Genomic DNA, 18,560 nt, shown 5'->3' with positions numbered 1-18,560 from the left:
AGCAACAGGAATAAAGAGTACTGGGCTAATGGAAAGATTCTTGGTAGTGTGGATGAGTAGAGAGATCTCGGAGTCCATATACATAAATCCTTGAAAGTTGCTACTCAGGTTGATACGGTTGTTAAGAAGGCATATGGTGAGTTAGTTTTTATTGGTGGTGGGATTGAGTTTCGGAGCCACGAGGTCATGCTACAGCTGCACAAACTATGGTGTTGCCACATCTGGAGTACTGCATATAGTTCTGGTCACCCCATTATCAGGAGGATGTGGAAGCTTCGGAAAGGTTCAGCGAAGATTTACTAAGATGTTGCCTGGTATGGAGGGAAGGTCTTCTGAAGAAAAGCTGAGGGACTTGAGGCTGTTTTCCTCCAATCATCTAAAAATTATGCCCCCTCATGAAAGCCATTGCTGCCCTGGGAAAAACATCTCTGGCCATCCACTCTATCTATGCCTCTTATCATCTTGTACACCTCTATCAAGTCACCTCTCATTTGTCTTCGCTCCAATGAGAAAAGCCTTGGCTTCTTCAATCTTTCTTCATATAACTTGTCCTCCCCAGTCCAAGCAGCATCCTGGTAAATCTCCTCTGCACCCTCTCTAAAGCCTCCACATTCTTCCTATAACGAGGCAACCAGAACTGAACACAATATTCCATGTGTGATCTAACCAGTGCTGTGTAGAGCTGCAGCATAGCCTCATACCACTTAAACCCAATCCCCTGCTAATGAAAGCCTTCTTAACAACCCTATCAAATTGGGTGGCAACTTTGAGGGATCTATGGACATGGACACCTAGATCCCTCTGTTCCTCCACACTGGCAAGAATCAATTCACACTTTTCCAGGTTGAAATCTATCTGCCACTTATCAGTCCGGTTCTGCTTCCTGTCAGTGTCCTGTTGCAATCTACATCTGCCCCCCACACTAGGAGTTTGCATAAGGGGAATTACATATCAGCAAAACCAATATTTCCATTTATATCAATTTGACAAATTAGTTGAATTATCATAAATCAAAGTAGCTATCAATTATTGTTGATTGCATTAATACTCAATTCATTCACTGTATAATCTATAAACGAAACTAGCCTAAATTATTAATATCATTAAGCATCTAGAAACTAACAAGATTACTAGATTATAAATGAAGAAAACTGCATTTTTAATTTTGCTTTGTGACATCCAACCTCCTGCACTGAGATTGTGAACACATGTTTTTCTAATTGAGTGGATCTTATAAGTGACCTACCTCGGTATCCACAGGGTGTCCTTAACTGCTAGGATTTTTACAGCTTGTAGCTGTTCGCTATCATCCACTGGCGGGGAGATGCTTCCAGACCTGTCACGCAATGAGCATGACTCAACAAAGTCAGTAGAATGAGGAATACTTGTGGGACTGGTTGGGGAACTCAGGGCACTAAATGATGTTCCAGTGTTCCTGTTAGAGGAGCAAGATTCGGACGATAGAGAACAGTAATCGGTCATGGAGTCGGAATGTCTTATAACTTGCGTTCCAACCTCATCATTGAAAATGATGCTGACATCTGTGGAGTTGGAATCAGTCATATCTGTGGTAGTAATGGCTGTGGTTGTTGTAAAACTAGCAGGCTGCTGGATGGGGAACATGTCTCTTAATGGATTACAGTCACTGCATGTGTAATGGGCACAGACCTGATATGACCGATACATAATTAAGGTACTTGTCCTGTCATCCAGACACCAAACGGCCTCTTCCCCATTACATCCCACATTGCAAGTCATTGATATGACTTGAGAGGGAGCTTGGTAAGGTTCTAATCTCCGAGTTATTTCTGTAACAAGTGTGTCTATGACAAGGATCCCAGCACCGTTGCTGTACCACACTTCTGATCCACTGTTCACTGTTACCATATCAGTAACTCGATATGCATTCTGTCGAAGGTCATTATCGGAGATTTTAAACTGAAACTTGTTTGCTGAGCGTGAGCACAGGTAGGAGCACCAACCCTCAGGAATCTCATTAACCAGAGAGTAAACTGCGACCATTCCATCGGCCATGCCAGCAAGCATTACTGGAGATTTCTGTGAAAAAGAGATCAAAACACACATTCAAGGTTTGAAGAATTTTTGTCATATTAACTTTATTCTAACATATTTCAATTCTAGATGTGGGGACACCATTTGGCAGGTCAGGTGTGTGATAAGCCCATCTGTTAGTGACATTCCCTATGACTTAAACTAGGAATAAAGCTGCTGGTTTCCACATCCAATTCCCTGGCACTCATGTCATGAGACTTGTCATCCATTGCCTGCAATGTTCAGAATACCAGATTGTATTTGGATAAACCCATGACGCAATGTCACTCAATTCAACCTTTCACTGGAACAGTTTTGAAGAGGAGTTATTGGACTCAAAACGTTAACTCTGCTTTCACTTCACAGAACTTGCCAGACCTGCTGAGTTGCATTAGTAAGTTCTGTTTTAGTCACTGGAACATAGATCATTGGGGTCTTTTGAATAATGCTTTAAACATGATGCTATCAACATGCCATTTATTGTTTAAAATTAAGCAATACATTGTTCCATGTTCTGCAAAAGGGAATATTTCACTGAATATTGTGTTTGCCACTCCATCATACTGTTGCATAGCCACAATTACAAATTGGTAATTCCATTGTCCAACACCACACCATCTTTTGACTTCTGTCCTTAAAGTGAATGTACAGGAAATCATGATGATGCTGCCCAAATTCCTGAGCATGGAAACCTGTGTTAAAGTTGTTGGCAAGGGTGAGGGAATAGAGAGAGGACATTTCCACACCATAGATACTTTGGGAGTTGAATCACAGAAAGATTAGGAGAGTAACACATTTCAAAGTTCACGTTTGGCCTAATTACGGACATGAGCTCTGAAATTCGGCTGGTGTTCAAGCTACCAGAAAAACATCTACAAAAATAATGTTTCTGTCCATTAATATTGTTTCTATATGGAGGGTCTGACAACCTCCTGAAGCTGCAGGTAATTCCATAGAAGGTGCACGTACTTTCTTTAAAGAATGCCCACTTGGGACATTGATGACCTGGGGTATCAGTAAAGATTAACTGTTGTTCTGAAGGTTGACACTCTTGATATAAATGGAAGTACATCTGAAAGGCTGTTAGGTACAGGATAGGATTGTAAAGTCTGCTGGGCCTGAAGAGCCACATTGGAGACAGTGCTGGGGGCATTAAAGGAATGAAACTCTTCACCTTTTTCGATAGTTGTATGGGAAATGTGAACTTTGATTAGAATTCTCACATTCTCGTGCTGCTAACTAGTGACCAACAGGAATGATAGCTCATATAATAAGGGGATTCTATAATTAGGGGAATAGATAGCATCCTGTGTAAGCAGGATCGAGAGTTCCGCATGATAATTTGCTTGCTTGGAGCCAGGATGAGGGACATCTGGATGGATTGTTCTTCAGAGGGTTGGTGTGGACTTGTTGGGCCAAAGGGCCTATTTCCACACTGTAGGGATTCTAATCTAATCTAATGTAATCTCCGACAGATTTGGAAGGATATTGGAGAGGGAGGGGGAAGATCCAGTTGTTATGATCCGCTTCGGGACAAAATACATAGGCAAGATGGGGAAAGAGGACCGGTTTGGGAATTATCGGGAATGAGGAACTAAATTAAAGAGCAGGTCCTCAAGGGTGATAAACTCTGAATTACTACCCGAGCCATGTGCAATTTGGCACAGGGGCGTGAGAATAAGGGAATTAAACACATGGCTAAAGGAGTTGTGTGGAAAAAAAGGATTCCATTTCATGCGGCACTAGTGTTAGCATTGTAACAGGAAGGATCTGTATTGTTCGGATGGTCCACACCTGAACCTAATTGGAACCAATGTTCTAGTGAGAAGGGTAAATAGGGTGGTCAACAGGACTTTAAACTAGAAAATTTTAAAGGGGTAGGGGTGCAAGGGAAGGGTAAAATTCCAAGAAGTAAAATGGCAAATAGGAAACAAAGCAGGAGGTTACATCTGTGGGGGTGGATTCAACTGCATGAAAAAGTATGAAAAATGAAAAGAAAGAAGAACTCAGGAGGGATTATTAAAGTCTCCAGATCACAAAATAGGACAGAGTGTTTGAAAATGGTTAGGAATCTAACTTTGAGCACATCGGATCAAGGGATGACAATGAGAAAAGGGATGGTAAATACAGGACTGAAGTTGTTATTTTGTATGCTGCATGCATTCAGATAGAAGGTGAATGAGTTTATGGCACAGGTTGAAGTTGACAGCTATGGTATGGTAGGGATCATGCAGATGTGGCTGCAAGGGGATTTGGACTGGGAACCAATTATCTAAGGATACACATCGCATTGAAAGGACAGGCAGTAGAGCAGAGGGTTGCAGCTGCCTTGTTAGTAAGAAATTAAATAAAATCGATAGCAAATGACATAGGGCCAGATAATGTACAATTTGTGGGTTTGTGGGTTTAATTGAGGAATTGCAATGGGAATTATGTACAGGCATCCAAACAGTAGTCAAGATATGGGGCACAAGATAGACCAGGAGACAGAAAAGGCATGCACGAAAGGTTACAGTGTTCATAGGGATTTCAAGATGCAGGTGAACTGAAAAAAACCAGGCTGGTAATGGAATGTCTACAAGATGGCTTTTTGGAGCAGCTTGGGGTGGAGCCCACTGGGGAACAGGCAATCCTGGATTTGGTAATGTGCATTGAGGCAAACTTGATATGGGAGTTGAAGGTGAAGGAACCCTTAGGAGGCACTGACCATAATACAGAACATAGAATAGTACAGCACAATGCAGGCCCTTCAGCCCTCGTTGTTGTGCCGACCTTTTATCTTACTCTAAGATCAAACTAACCCACAGACTTTTCATTTTACTATCATCCACGTACCTATCCAAGAGATGCTTAAATGTCCCTAATGTATCTTACTCTACTCCCACCACTGGCAGTACATTCCACGCAATCATCACTTTCTGTATAAAGAACCTATCTCTGACATCTCCCCTAAACCTCCCTCCAATCACCTAAAAATTATGCCCCCTCATGAAAGCCATTTCTGCCTCTGGCCATCCACTCTATCTATGCCTCTTATCATCTTGAACACTTCTATCAAGTGACCTCTCATTTTTCCTCGCTCCAATGAGAAAAGCCCTAGCTCCCTCAATCTTTCTTCATTCGACTTGTCCTCCAGTCCAGGCAGCATCCTGGTAAATCTCCTCTGCGCCCTCTTTAAAGCTTCCACATTCTTCCTTTAATGAGGCAACCAGAACTGAACACAACATTCCATGTGTGGTCTAACCAGGGCTCTATACAGCTGCAACATAACCTCACGGCTCTTAAACTCAATCCCCGTGCCAATAAAAGCCAAGACATCATATGCCTTCTTAATAACCCTATCAACTTGGGTGGCAACTTTGAGGGATCTATGAATGTGAACCCCAAGATCCCCCTGTTCCTCCACATTGCCAAGAATCCTGCCTTTAACTCTGTAATCTGCATTCAAATTTGACCTTCCAAAATGAATCACTTCACTCTTTTCCAAGTTAAACTCTATCTGCTACATCTCAGCCCAGTTCTACATCCTGTCAGTGTCCCGTTGCAACTTACAACAGCCCTCCCACACTACCCACAACTCCAGCAACCTTCATGTCATCAGCAAATGTACTAGCCCACCCCTCCACTGCCTCATGCAAATCATTTTAAAAAATCACAAAGAGCAGAGGTCCCAGAACAGATCCCTGCAGAATACCACTGGTCACTGAGCTCCAGGCTGAATACTTTCTACTACCATCCTCTGTTTCTATGAGCCAGCCAATTCTGTATCCAGACAGCCAACATTCCCTGTATCTCATGCCTCCTTACTTTCTGAATGAGCTGACCATGGGGAACATTTCAAAAACCTTGCTAAAATCCATATACACACATCCACTGCTTTCCTTCATCAATGTGTTTTGTTACATCCTCAAAGAATTCAATAAGACTTGTGCGGCATGACCCGCCCTTCACAAAGCCATGATAACTATCTCTAATCAAGCTATGCTTTTCCAAATAATCATAAATCCTGTCTCTTTGAATCCTTTCCAATAATTTGTCCACCACTGAAGCAAGACTGACTGGTCTGTAATTCCCAGGGTTATCCCTATTCCCTTTCTTGAACAAGAAAATAACATTTACCACCCTCTTAATCATCTGGTACTACTCCAGTGGACAGTGAGAATGTAAAGATCATCACCAAAGGCACAGCAATCTGTTCTCTTGCTTCCCGTAGTAATCTTAGGTATATCATGTCTGGCCCAGGGCACTTATCTATTCTCATGTTTTTCAAAGTTTCCAGCACATCCTCCTTCTTAACATCAACCTGTTCAAGCATATCAGCCTGTTTCATGCTGTCCTTAGAAATGATAAGGTCCCTCTCACTAGTGAATACTGAAGCAAAAAATTCATTGAAGACCTCCCCTACCTCCTCTGACTCCAGGCACAAGTTCCCTCCACTATCCCTGATTGGCCCTACCCTCACTCTGGCTATCCTCTTGTCCCTCATAAGTGTAGAAGACTTTGGGGTTTTCCTTAATCCTGTCCACCAAAGCTTTTTCACGCCCCCTTCTAGCTCTAAGTCATTCTTCAGTTCCTTCCTGGCTACCTTGTCACCCTGTCTGATCCTTGCTTCCTTCTTCTTCTTGACTAGATATTCCACATCTTTCTTCATCCAAGGTACCTTCACCTTACCATCCCTTCCTTGCCTCAGTGGGACAAACCTATGCAGCACTATCAGCATTTCTAGCTTGCATTTCCCTGAGAATATCTGTTCCCAATTTATGCTCCACAGTTCCTGCCTAATAGCATTGTAATTCCCTCTGCCCCAAATAAACATTTTCCCATACTGTCTGCCCCTATCCCACTCCACGACTATAGTAGAAGACGGAGTTGTGATCACTATTGCTGAAATGTTCTCCCGCTGAGAGATCTGACACCTGACCTGGTTCGTTGCCAAGCACCAAATCCAATATAGCCTGCCCTCTAGTCGGCCTACGTACATATTGAGTCAGGAATCCTTCCTGGACATATCGGTCAAAATCTGCTCCATCTAAACTATTTGTACTCAGGAGATTCCAAACAATATTAAGGAAGTTGAAGTCACCCATGACAACCATGTTATTTCTGCACCTTTTCAAAATCTGCCTCCCAATCTGCTTCTCTGTTGCTATTGGGGGGTCTATAGAAAACTTCCAATAAAGTGACTGCTCCTTTCCTGTTTCTGAATTCCACCCATAGTGACTCAGTAGACAAACCCTCCTCGACAACTTCCCTTTTTGCAGCTGTTATACAATCCCTGAGTACAAATGGCATTTTCCCACCTCTTTTACCTCTGTCTTTATTTCTTTTGAAACGCCGAAACCCCGGAACATCCAACTACCCTTCCTGCCCCTGTAATATCCAAGTCTCTGTTATGGCCACAACATTGTAGTTCCATGCTCTGACTTCATCACTTTTATTCCTGACACTTCTTGCATTACAATAGACACACTTCAACCCATCACACTGACTGCAACTTTGCCCTATCAACTGGCTATCCTTCTTTAATATGACAGAATTTACTCTGCAATTTGAGTGGGAGAAGCTGGAATCAGATGTAATTGTATTATAGTTGAATAAAGGCAACTACAGAGGAATGGGAAAGAGCTGGGGAGAATTGACTCAGAGAGGAACCTAGCAAGAAAGACAGTACAACAGCAATGGCAGGGGTTTCTGGGGGTACACCACAAAATTTCATCGCTTAGAAAAGGAAGCATACTAAAGGGAGGATGAGGCAACCATGGCTGACAAGGGACATCAGGGCCAGCATAAAAGCAAATAAGCAAGCATATAATGCAATGAAGGACAGTGGGAAGCCAGGGGATTAGAAAGTATACAAAGACCAACAGAGGACAACTAAAAAAGAAATAAGGAGGGAGAAGATTGAATATGAGGGTGAGCTAGCTCGTGATATGAAGGAAGAGTGGAGTCACATGTAGGCAGTGAAGGTGGTTTTTGGTATAGTGGCCTTCATCAGTCAGGGCATTGAGTATAGAAGTTCAGAAGTTATGTTATAATTGTACAGAATGTTGGTGAGGCCACACGTGGAGTACTGTGTTCTGTTCTGGTCACCTTGTTATAGGAAGGATGTTATTAAAGTGGAAAGAATGCAGAAGAAATTTACAAGGATGTTGCCAGCACTCAAGGGAGTTATAGGGAGAGGTTGGACAAGCTAGGACAATTTGTTTTCAAGCGTAGGAGAGTGAGGGGGATCTTATAGAAGTGTATAAGATCATGAGATGCATGGATAGGGTGAATGCACTCAGTCTTTTTCCCAGGGTTGGGAATTGAGGATTAGAGGGTACCAGTTAAAGGGGAAAGAACAAAAGGGAACCCGAGGGGCAATTTTTTTTTTTTAACGCAGAGGGTGGTACATATATGGAATGAGCTCACAGAGGAAGGTACATTAACAACATTTAAAAGGCGTTTGGACAAATACATGGATAGTAAAGGTTTAGAAGGATACGGGCCAAAGGCAGGGAAATGGGGTTAGCGTGGATGGAAATTTTGGTTGGCACGGACCAGTTTAGGCCAAAGGGCCTGTCACCATGCTGTAGGACTCTATAAGATTGCAAGGGTTTCTTTTGAGGTCAGGCCACTGTTGGAATATTGTGTGCAATTCTGGTCTCCTTCCTATCGGAAAGATGTTGTGAAACTTGAAAGGGTTCAGAAAAGATTTACAAGGATGTTGCCAGGGTTGGAGGATCTGAGCTACAGGGAGAGGCTGAACAGGCTGGGACTGTTTTCCCTGGAGCATCAGAGGCTGAGGGGTGACCTTATAGAGGTTTACAAAATTATGAGGGGCATGGATAGGATAAATAGGCAAAGTCTTTTCCCTGGGGTCGGGGAGTCCAGAACTAGAGGGTTTAGGATGAGAGGGGAAAGATATAAAAGAGACCTAGGGGCAACGTTTTCACGCAGAGGGTGGTATGTGTATGGAATGAGCTGCCAGAGGATGTGGCGGAGGATGGTACAATTGCAACATTTAAGAGGCATTTGGATGGGTATATGAATAGGAAGGGTTTGGAGGGATATGGGCTGGGTGCTGGCAGGTGGGACTAGATTGAGTTGGGATATCTGGTCGGCGTGGACAGGTTGGACCGAAGGGTCAGTTTCCATGCTGTACATCTCTATGACTCTATATATGAAGGGCAAAAGAGATGCAAATGTGGACATTGGGCCACTGGAAAATGATGCTGGAGAAACAGTAAAAAGAGGAAGAAAGAAATGGTGGAGGAACTGAACAAGTACTTTATGTCAGTTTTCAGTGTGGAAGACATGAGTAAATCCCACAAATTTAAGAGAGTCAACGACAGAGGTGAGTACAGTGGCCATGACCACTGGTGGACACGGGGAATCGAGGACTAGAGGGTTGGCAGAAGGTGCTAGAAAAACTGAAAGGGCTGAAGTTGGATAAATCTCCTGGACCAGATAATGGAGGCTGAAGAGACAATGGAGGCTTTAGTGGTGATCTTGCAGGAATCACTGCAGTCAGAGAGGGTCCCAGAGGACTGGGAAAATCGCAAATACAACCCCTCTGTTTGAGAAGGGAGTAAGGCAAAAGACAGAAAATTACAGGCTGATCAGCTTGACCTCAGCTGTTGATAAGATTCTGGAATACATTGTGAAAGATGAAATTTCTGAATACTTGGAAGTACATAGTAAAATAGGGCCAAATCAGCATGGTTTCATAAAGGGAGGTCATGCCTGACAAATTTCACCTAATACTTTGAGGTGGTAACAAACCTCTATAAACCTTTTAGGGGAGATGTCAGGGGTGGGTTCTTTACCCAGAGAGTGGTGCGGATATGGAATGCGCTGCCTGTGGGAGTGGTTGAGTCAGAATCTTTGGTGACCTTTAAGCGGCAATTGGATAGGTACATGGATGGGTGCTTAAGCTGGGACAAATGTTCGGCACAACATCGTGGGCCGAAGGGGCTGTTCTGTGCTGTATTGTTCTATGTCCTATGTTCTAAACAGGTTAGACAAATGAAAGCCAATGTGTTATCTACCTGGACTTTCAGAAATCCTTTGACAAGATGCTACACAAGTTGCTGTTGACTAAGAGCCCATGGTGTTAGAGGCAAGGTACTAGCATTGGCTGCCTGGTAGTAGGCAGAGAGTGGGGCTAGAAAGTTCCTTTTCAGGATGGCGGCTGGTGACTAGCGGTGTTTCACAAGGGTCACTGTTGCGACCACAACTTTTCACTTTCAACATTAATCATCTCGATGGAACCATGGGCATTTTGGCTAAGTTTACAGATGATACAAAGATAGGTGGAGGGATAGGTTGTATTGAGAAGGTGGGGAGGCTGCAGAAGGTAGACAGGTTAGGACAGTGTGCAAAGAAGTGGCAGATGAAATATGTGGGGCAAGTGTGATATCATGAACCTTAGTAGGAAGAATAGAGGCATGGATTATTTTCTAAATGGGGAGAAAATTCAGAAATCTGATGTGCAAAAGTACTTGAGAGTCCTAGTCCAGGAATCTCTCAAGGTTAGCTTGCAGGTTGAGTTGGTAGTTAGAAAGGCAAATTCAACAGTGGCATTTATTTTGAGAGGACTAGTATATAAAAGCAAGGATGTATTCTGAGACTTTAAGGCTGCAGTCAGACCACATTTAGAATCTTGAGAGCAATTCTGGGTCCTGTATCTCACAAAGGGTGTACTGGCTCTGGAGCAACCCCAGAGGAGGTTCACAAGAATGATTCCAGGAATGAAAGGTTTAACAAATGAAGAATGTTTGAGGACTCTGGGTCTACACTCGATGGAGTGCAGAGGGATGAGGGGAGATCTAATTAACACTTACAGAACAGTGCAAGGCCTGGATAGAGTGGATTGTGGGAAGATGTTTCTATTAGCAGGAGAGACTAGACCCAAGGGCACAGTCTTGGAGTAAAGGGAAGACCCTTTAGAATGGAGATGAGGAGAGACTTCTTCAGCCAGAGAGTGGTGAATCTATGGAATTCATTGCCACGGAAAGCTGTGGAGGCCACATCATTGAGTATATTTCCAATAGAGATAGATAAGTTCTTGATTGTTAAGGGGATCTAAGGTTACCGGGAGAAGGCAAGAGAATGGGGTTGAGAAACGTAAGAGTCATGATTGAATGGCAAAGCAGATTCGATGGGCCGAATGGCTTGATTTATGCTCCTATGTCTTATGGTCTAAAAACTGTAAACTCATATCAATGTGCCTTCCACAGGTATAACCGATACCTTAAGTAAATGTTGACACTTTTAACTGGTTTTTCCACTTAGATTTATCTTTTTAATGGAAATGTTACAGTTGATGAAAGTTTTAATGTACAATAGATACATAATTTAAATAAGAAAGAAAATTAAAAGTAACTCTTGGAATTCCTGGTTCTGCTCTCTGCCATCTCAGATTTATTGTGCCTCTCCCTCAAGTTCCCTTTTCCTACTCCATCTCTTAAGTATTTGGACACAGTCTGCAAAATGCAATCCAACCAGTTGAATGTGGACGATTGCAGGTTTTATCCTATGATGTGATCTTCTACATACCATCCAAAGAATCGATTGGAGATAAGTCCCTGCTGATTCTGCCTGAACTAGAGCTAATTATTCTTCATAGGTTGCTAACAGACTAAGACTCTGCCCACATCACTTAGAGGAAGCCCGGTCTTAGAAAGCTGTCAGATAATCCCAGCTGCACAAAGTTCAAGCAACAGCCACTGCATGGTCAAAACCTGGAGGTCAGGGATGCTAGTTTCAAGTAAATCTAAGTATCAGCCTGCTACCTGGCAGGCCCTGGTGCAGGGGGTTCAGCGATATGATTTTAGTAGTGAGTTTTGAGAAGATTTGTAGGAATAGGGGGTAGGGTAAAATGGGGGAGTGGGGGCATTACCTTGAGGGGTCTGTGTTTGTTGCACCCAAAATCCCACAAAGGATATTTCACTTCTCCTCTCGTCTGCAATTAATCTTCACAGTGAAGGCTGCTGGATTCTCACCTAACATGGGGCTACCCAGTCAAAGGTAAAACAGCTGCGGGAGCAGAATGAGGTGTTTAAGCAGACATTAGTTGGCCACTCAAGGGCTTCAACAGGGCAGACCATGCAGAAATAGAGAAGTTGAGGGGCTGGAAAGACAGCCAGGCCATATGCTAGGCTTCAAACAGTCAGGTGACATTTCCTCCTGTGAATTAACCCCCACATCCTCCTCCAAACTTTCATTCAAGGCAGTTTCTTTTTGGGTAGGAGAACTTTGACAATAATCAATATCTGGTTAGCTGATTGTTTGTGGCATGTTCTGTCCCCAGATTGGCCGCTACAGCCACAAAACAACAGAGGTTAAGCTTGGCTGTAATAAGAACAAAACAAAATGAAAAACACTCAGCAGGTCAAGCAGCATCTGCAGAGAAACAGAGTGAATGATTCATAGAATCCCTACAGTGAAAAAAGAGACCATTCATCCGATCGAGTTTCACTGAACTTCCAAAGAACATCCCACCCAGACCCATGCCACCCATCATTTTTTGTTATATGAGTGTAAGATAGAACATGAGACAAGAGTGACTAAAGTAAACATTGGTCCTTTACAGGATGAGAAGGAGCATTTAGTTATGGGATATGATGAAATGGTCAAGGCATTGAATAGGTATTTTGTATCAGTCTTCCCCTTGGAAGACACTAATAATATGCCAGTAATTGACAAAGAGACGGAGGTCAGCGAAGACATGAAAACAATTATTACAGAAGAGGTAGTGCTGGGCAAGTAAATGGAGTTAAGAATAGACAAGTCTCCTGGCCCTGATGGAATACATCTCAGGGTACTCAAAGAATTGGCGGGAGAAATAGCAAGTGCACATATGGTAATTTTCCAAAATTCACTGGACTCTGGAGCAACTAATTATTAGATTAGATTACTTACAGTGTGGAAACAGGCCCTTCAGCCCAACAAGTCCACACCAACCCGCCGAAGCGCAAACCACCCAGACCCATTCCCCTACATTTACCCTTTCACCTAACACTACGGGCAATTTAGCCTCGCCAATTCACCTAACCTGCACATTTTTGGATTGTGGGAGGAAACCGGAGCACCCGGAGGAAACCCACGCAGACACGGGGAGAAGGTGCAAACTCCACACAGAGTGTCTCCTGATAGGGAATTGAACCGGGGTCTCTGGAGAGAGTCGACTGAGGCGGGAATTGAACCCGGGTCTCTGGAGAGAGTCGCCTGAGGCGGGAATTGAACCCGGGTCTTTGGTGCTGTGAGGCAGCAGTGCTAACCACTGTGCCAGCAGTTCCAACAGATTGGAAAACAGCAAATGTGACTCCACTGTTTAAAAAAGGAAGTAGACAAAAGATGGGGAATTATAGACTGGTTAGCTTAACCTCTGTAGTGGGGAAAATGTTTGAGTCTATTATCAAGGAAGAAACAGCAAGACAAGATAGAAATTGTCCCATTGGGCAGATGCTGCATGGTTCATGATGAGAAGGTGATGCTTAACTACTCTTTTGGAATTCTATGAAGACATTAGGAGCAAGGTGGACAACGGGGACCCAGTGGATGTGGTATACCTAGATTTCCAAAAAGCCTTTGACAAGGTGCAGCATAAGAGGCTGCTGCATAACATAGAACATAGAACATAGAACAGTACAGCAGAGTACAGGCCCTTTGGCCCACGATGTTGTGCCAAGCATTTATCTTAATCTGAGATCAACCTAACCTACACACCCCTCAATTTACTGCCATCCATGTGCTTGTCCAGCAGTCACTTAAATGTCCCTAATGTCTGAGAATCTACTATCACCGATGTTGGACCCACCACTCCCTGTGTAAAGAATCTACGTCCTTCCTATAATGAGGAGACCAGAATGGACACAAGTATGGTCTAATCAGGGTTTTATAGAGCTGCAACAAAACCTCGCGGCTCTTAAACTCAATCCCCCGTTAATGAAAGCCAAAACACCAAATGCCTTTTAACAACCCTATCAACTTGAGTGGCAACTTTGAGGGATCTACGTACATGGACCACACGATACTGCTGTTCCTCCACGCTGCCAAGAATCCTGTCTTTAACCTTGTATTCAGCATTCAAATTCCTCCTTCCAAAATAAATCAATTTGCATTCATCCAAGTTGAACTCCATTTGTCACTTCGCAGCCCAGCTCTGCATCTTGTTAATGTCTTGTTGTAGCCTGCAAAGCCACTTGACACTATCTACAACACCACCGACCTTTGTGTCATCGGCAAACTTACTAACCCACCCTTTCACTTCTTCATCTAATTCATTTATAAAACCTACAAAGAGCAGAGGTCCAAGAACAGATCCCTGTGGGTCACCACTGGTCACCGACCTCCAGGTGGAATACTTTCCATCCACTACCACTCGCTGTCTTCTTTCGGCCAGCCAATTCTGTATCCAGACAGCCAAATTTCCCTGTATCCCATACCTCCTAACTTTCTGAATGGGGAAGATAAAGATACATTGTGTTACGTATAAAGTATTAGCATGGATAGACGATTGGTTGACTAACGTGAAGCAAAGATTGGGGATAAATAAATGCTATTCTGGGTGGTAACCAATGTCTAGTGGTGTGCCTTAGGGATCAGCGTCAGGCCCAAAATTATTCACAATTTACATAGGTGACCTGGACTTGGGGTCCACATGTAGCATGTCCAGGTTTGCGGGTGACACTAAGATGAGTGGCAGAGCAAAGTGTGCAGAGGACTGGGAAACTTTGCAGAGGAATGTAGATACTTTAAGTGAGTGGGCAAAAGTCTGGCAGATGGAATACAATGTTAATAAATGTCAAGTCATCCACTTTGGTAGGAGTAACAGTAAAAACGATTATTACTTGAATGGTAAAAAGTTGCAGCATGCTGCTATGCAGAGGGACCTGGGTGTCCTTGTACATGAATCACAGAAGGTTGGTCTGCAGGCACAACAGGTAATTAGGAAGGCAAATGGAATTTTGACCTTCATTGCTAAAGGATCGAGTTTTAAAGCAGGGAGGTTATGTTGTAGCTGTATAGGGTGCTGGTGAGGCCACACCTGGAGTACTGTGTGTAATTTTGGTCTCCTTACTGGCACTTGAGGGGCTGCAGAGGAGGTTCACTCGGTTGATTCCGAGGTTGAGTGGGTTGGCTTATGAGGAGAGACTGGGATTATATTTACTGGAATTTAGAAGAATGAGGGAGGATCTTATAGAAACATATAAAAGTATGAAGGGTATAGAGAAGATTGAAGTAGAGAGAATGTGAAGCTAGGACAAGAGGGACAAAAGGGCACAGCCTCAAAATTAGGGGCAGATGTAGGACTGAATTGAGAAGAAACTTCTTCACCCAAAGGGCTGTAAATTTATAGAATTCCCTGTCCAGTGAAGTAGTTGTTGAAAGCAGGTTACCCCACTTTTCACACACTTTTTACAGATTATAGGGCAAGGTGCTCCTCTTTGGGTGTTTCAGTTTTATTTCTCAACGGGGAGGTCAACCTCCACTTTATAACACATTACAGCTTGTGGAAATAGCAGAGGATGATCCGCTGAATATGGAATATCTGTTGGTAGGAAACAATATGCAAACAAAGGTAACCCGATCATGGTTCTCGGGAGGGAGGGAAAGGGGTGAGATGCATGAAATGAATCAGACACTTTGGAGGGCCATGCCAATCTGCCAACTGGGGGAATCCATGTTGACAAGTGAAAGAAGCAATGCCAGAACACTCATGTGGAAGGGAGCATCATCAGAACATATGCAACAGAGACTGAGAAACAGGGAAAATGGAATGGACTCTTTATAGGAAGAAGGATGTGAGGAAGTATAGTCAGCCTGGCACCAGATATTTAGACAGAGAAAGCAAAGAATGGAAAAGGTAGTGATGGGCCAGGTGAAGGTGGGTGTAAATTAGAAACAGAGAAATCTTCCAATTCAGGGTAAGAGAAGAGGTAGTCATCGGTGCACTGGAAGAAGAGATGAGGAAGGATGACCCAGTAGGACTGAAACATTGGACAGCTATAGTGAAGAGGAAGCAGTTAGGGCCTGGAAACTGGAAACTGTTGAAGTGACATGGAGTATCAGAAGAGTTGGAGATGTGTGTCATGAAACACTGGATAAGGAAGGATAAATGGTGTCGAATTAAGAAGAAAGAGGTTTAGTGGGGCAGAAAGACTGAAACAATGGGGTAATTGGAAGAGTCTTGCCTGTGAATCCTGGGAAAGTAGAAGAAGTGGATATTGGCATTGAAGAACTCCGAGTAACTTCATCCTGATATAGGGTCTTCTCAGCACAATCCAAAATGTATGATCAAGTCATTACTTCTGCAGCAATCCAGTTAACTTATCATAGAAAGCACAAGATTACTTTTCAGAAAGGGATTCTTGAAAAATATTAAGGTAGATAAGTTCCCAAGGCCTGATGGCATCTACCTCAAGATACTGCATGAGGCAAGGGAGGAGTGCGCTGAGGGCTTTACTGAGATCTTCCCCCCCCAGTCCCATCCCTCCCATTTATCTCTTAGCTCCTTTGGGCCCCTCCTTCATTCCTGATGAAGAGCTTATGCTTGAACCGTCGACTCTCCTGCTCCTCAGATGGTGTCTGACCTGCTGTTTTTCCAGTGCCACACTTTTTTACTCCGATCTCCAGCATCTGCGGTCCTTACTTTGTCCTGTCAAAGTTGGCAAGTCAGGTTGCAGCTGTACAAGACTTTAGTCAGGCCACATTTAGACCACTGAATGCAGTTATGATCCTGGTAAAAACGTTTTACCAGGATGTTGTTTGGATTGGAGTGTATTATTTATAAGGGGAGGTTGGACAAACTTGGATTGCTTTCACTCGAGCATTGCAGCCTGATAGAAGTATATAAAATTATGAGAGGTATGGATAGGGAGATAGTCAGAGTCTTTTTCCCAGGGTGGAAATGTCAAATACTATCGGACATAGATTTAAGTTTAAAAGGAATAAGTTTGAAGATGATGTATGAGGGTGAGAAATGCCTGGAGCGCACTTTCTCGAGAGATGGTGGAAGCAGGTACAACAGTGTTTACGAGACATTAAGACAGACTCATGAACAAGTAGCAAACAGAGGGATACTGACCACATGCAGGGAGATGAGATTAGCTTAGAATGGCATCATGGTCAGCACAGACATGGTGGGCCAAAGCTTCCCTTTGGAAAATATACTTTATAGGGATTTTACTGAAATTCTCAAGGTTCATAGAATTTTTTAAAACAATAGAGTCAACAATTAAGAAGTGAAGATAAAGAAACATTGAACTATTATTTACAGATCAAAGGATTTCAGGACAGCTCATTGAAACAACCATTAAACAGACGATGTGTTTCTAGAAAATGAAAAATTAGAGAAATTTGTTGTGGCTGAGATTAATCAGGGCAGATATATGGGCCTAATGTTTTCTCGCTGTTACCTGGTTTCCACGTGATACTAGCAGGAAGCACGTCACAATAGCAGGAACATCCAGTACTCGGAGAGGCATGTTTAAGGGACACATTCCTTTAAGGCTGTAAACCTGAATTTTCTGATCCTACCAGAAGTAAACAGAAAGTAAATAGGAGTTAGGCCAAAAGCAGAATCAGACATTACAGAAGACGGCCTTCTGCTATCAAGTCCACACCAACAAAAACTACTGTAAATCAGCACTTCATTCATAGCCCTGCCTAATATATCTATGAGATTTCAGTATATTAAGAAACATCTCATTCACACAATTTAAATACATTTAAATCACCTTACATATAAAAAAATGCATTTATAATCCCACAAAGAAGTTAATGTTTCAATAACCTCTAAGTTGTCAAACTGTGAAATCATAATGCACAATGTGATAACAATACGTTATGAAAAACAATCAAGTAGTAATTATGCTACAGTGATAACATTTAGATTTAAGTCAACAGTTACTGCAATTGCTAGAATAGATATTTTTCAACACTCACTGGCTCAGGCAGTCTGGGCTGAGGTTGGAAATAACATTACAGCTTGACAGTTCTACAGACCTTATCTGAAGAACAATAGCATTTCAAGATATGTTTACAACTGCTAAGAATGTAACTCTCACATTGTGGGTTAAAGTCTCAAGCTACACAGCATTGAGTTCCCTACTGTGTGAGGAATGCCTGCTGCCTTTTTACGACTGCTAACAATGGGATCAATTAGAAATGCTGGGATTTCTGGATCCATTTTGCAAGATTTGTGAAGTCTTCACGACGCATGTGAAATTCAGACTAAAGCATCTGTAAAGGGATATAGATAGATGATGCAAGTTGGTAAGATGTAATACAATATAGGAAAATCTGAGGTTAGTCACCTTTGTAGGAAGAATAGAAAAACAGAATATTTTCAAAAGATGTTATATTTAGAAAGGTTTGGGCATTCTTATGCACAAAACACTAAGTGAAATGCACAGACAAGCAATTAGGAAAGTAAATAAAATGTTCGCCTCCATTGTAATGGGGCTCGAGAAAATTGTAAGGAAGTCATAATGCCACTCTACTCGTTTTTGATGCAAATA

At 42.8% G+C, this 18,560-nt stretch overlaps 1 protein-coding gene across 1 annotated transcript in view; it reads right to left on the bottom strand.

Annotated features, from left to right (window-relative positions):
• lrrk1 (leucine-rich repeat kinase 1) overlaps positions 1-18,560 on the bottom strand; it is a 237,289-nt gene that overhangs the window by 26,999 nt on the left and 191,730 nt on the right. The window contains exons 31-32 of the mRNA XM_043677668.1: positions 17,457-17,573; positions 1,247-2,058 (exon numbers count right to left, since the gene is read on the bottom strand). Coding sequence (XP_043533603.1) covers positions 1,247-2,058; positions 17,457-17,573 — 929 coding nt within the window. The remainder of the gene's footprint in view (positions 1-1,246; positions 2,059-17,456; positions 17,574-18,560) is intronic.

The sequence above is a fragment of the Chiloscyllium plagiosum genome, chromosome 36 (genome assembly GCF_004010195.1).
Source record: "Chiloscyllium plagiosum isolate BGI_BamShark_2017 chromosome 36, ASM401019v2, whole genome shotgun sequence".
Classification (NCBI taxonomy): Eukaryota; Metazoa; Chordata; class Chondrichthyes; order Orectolobiformes; family Hemiscylliidae; genus Chiloscyllium; species Chiloscyllium plagiosum.
Note: the sequence above shows the minus strand (reverse complement) of the source record. Positions and strands in the feature narration are given on the sequence as shown.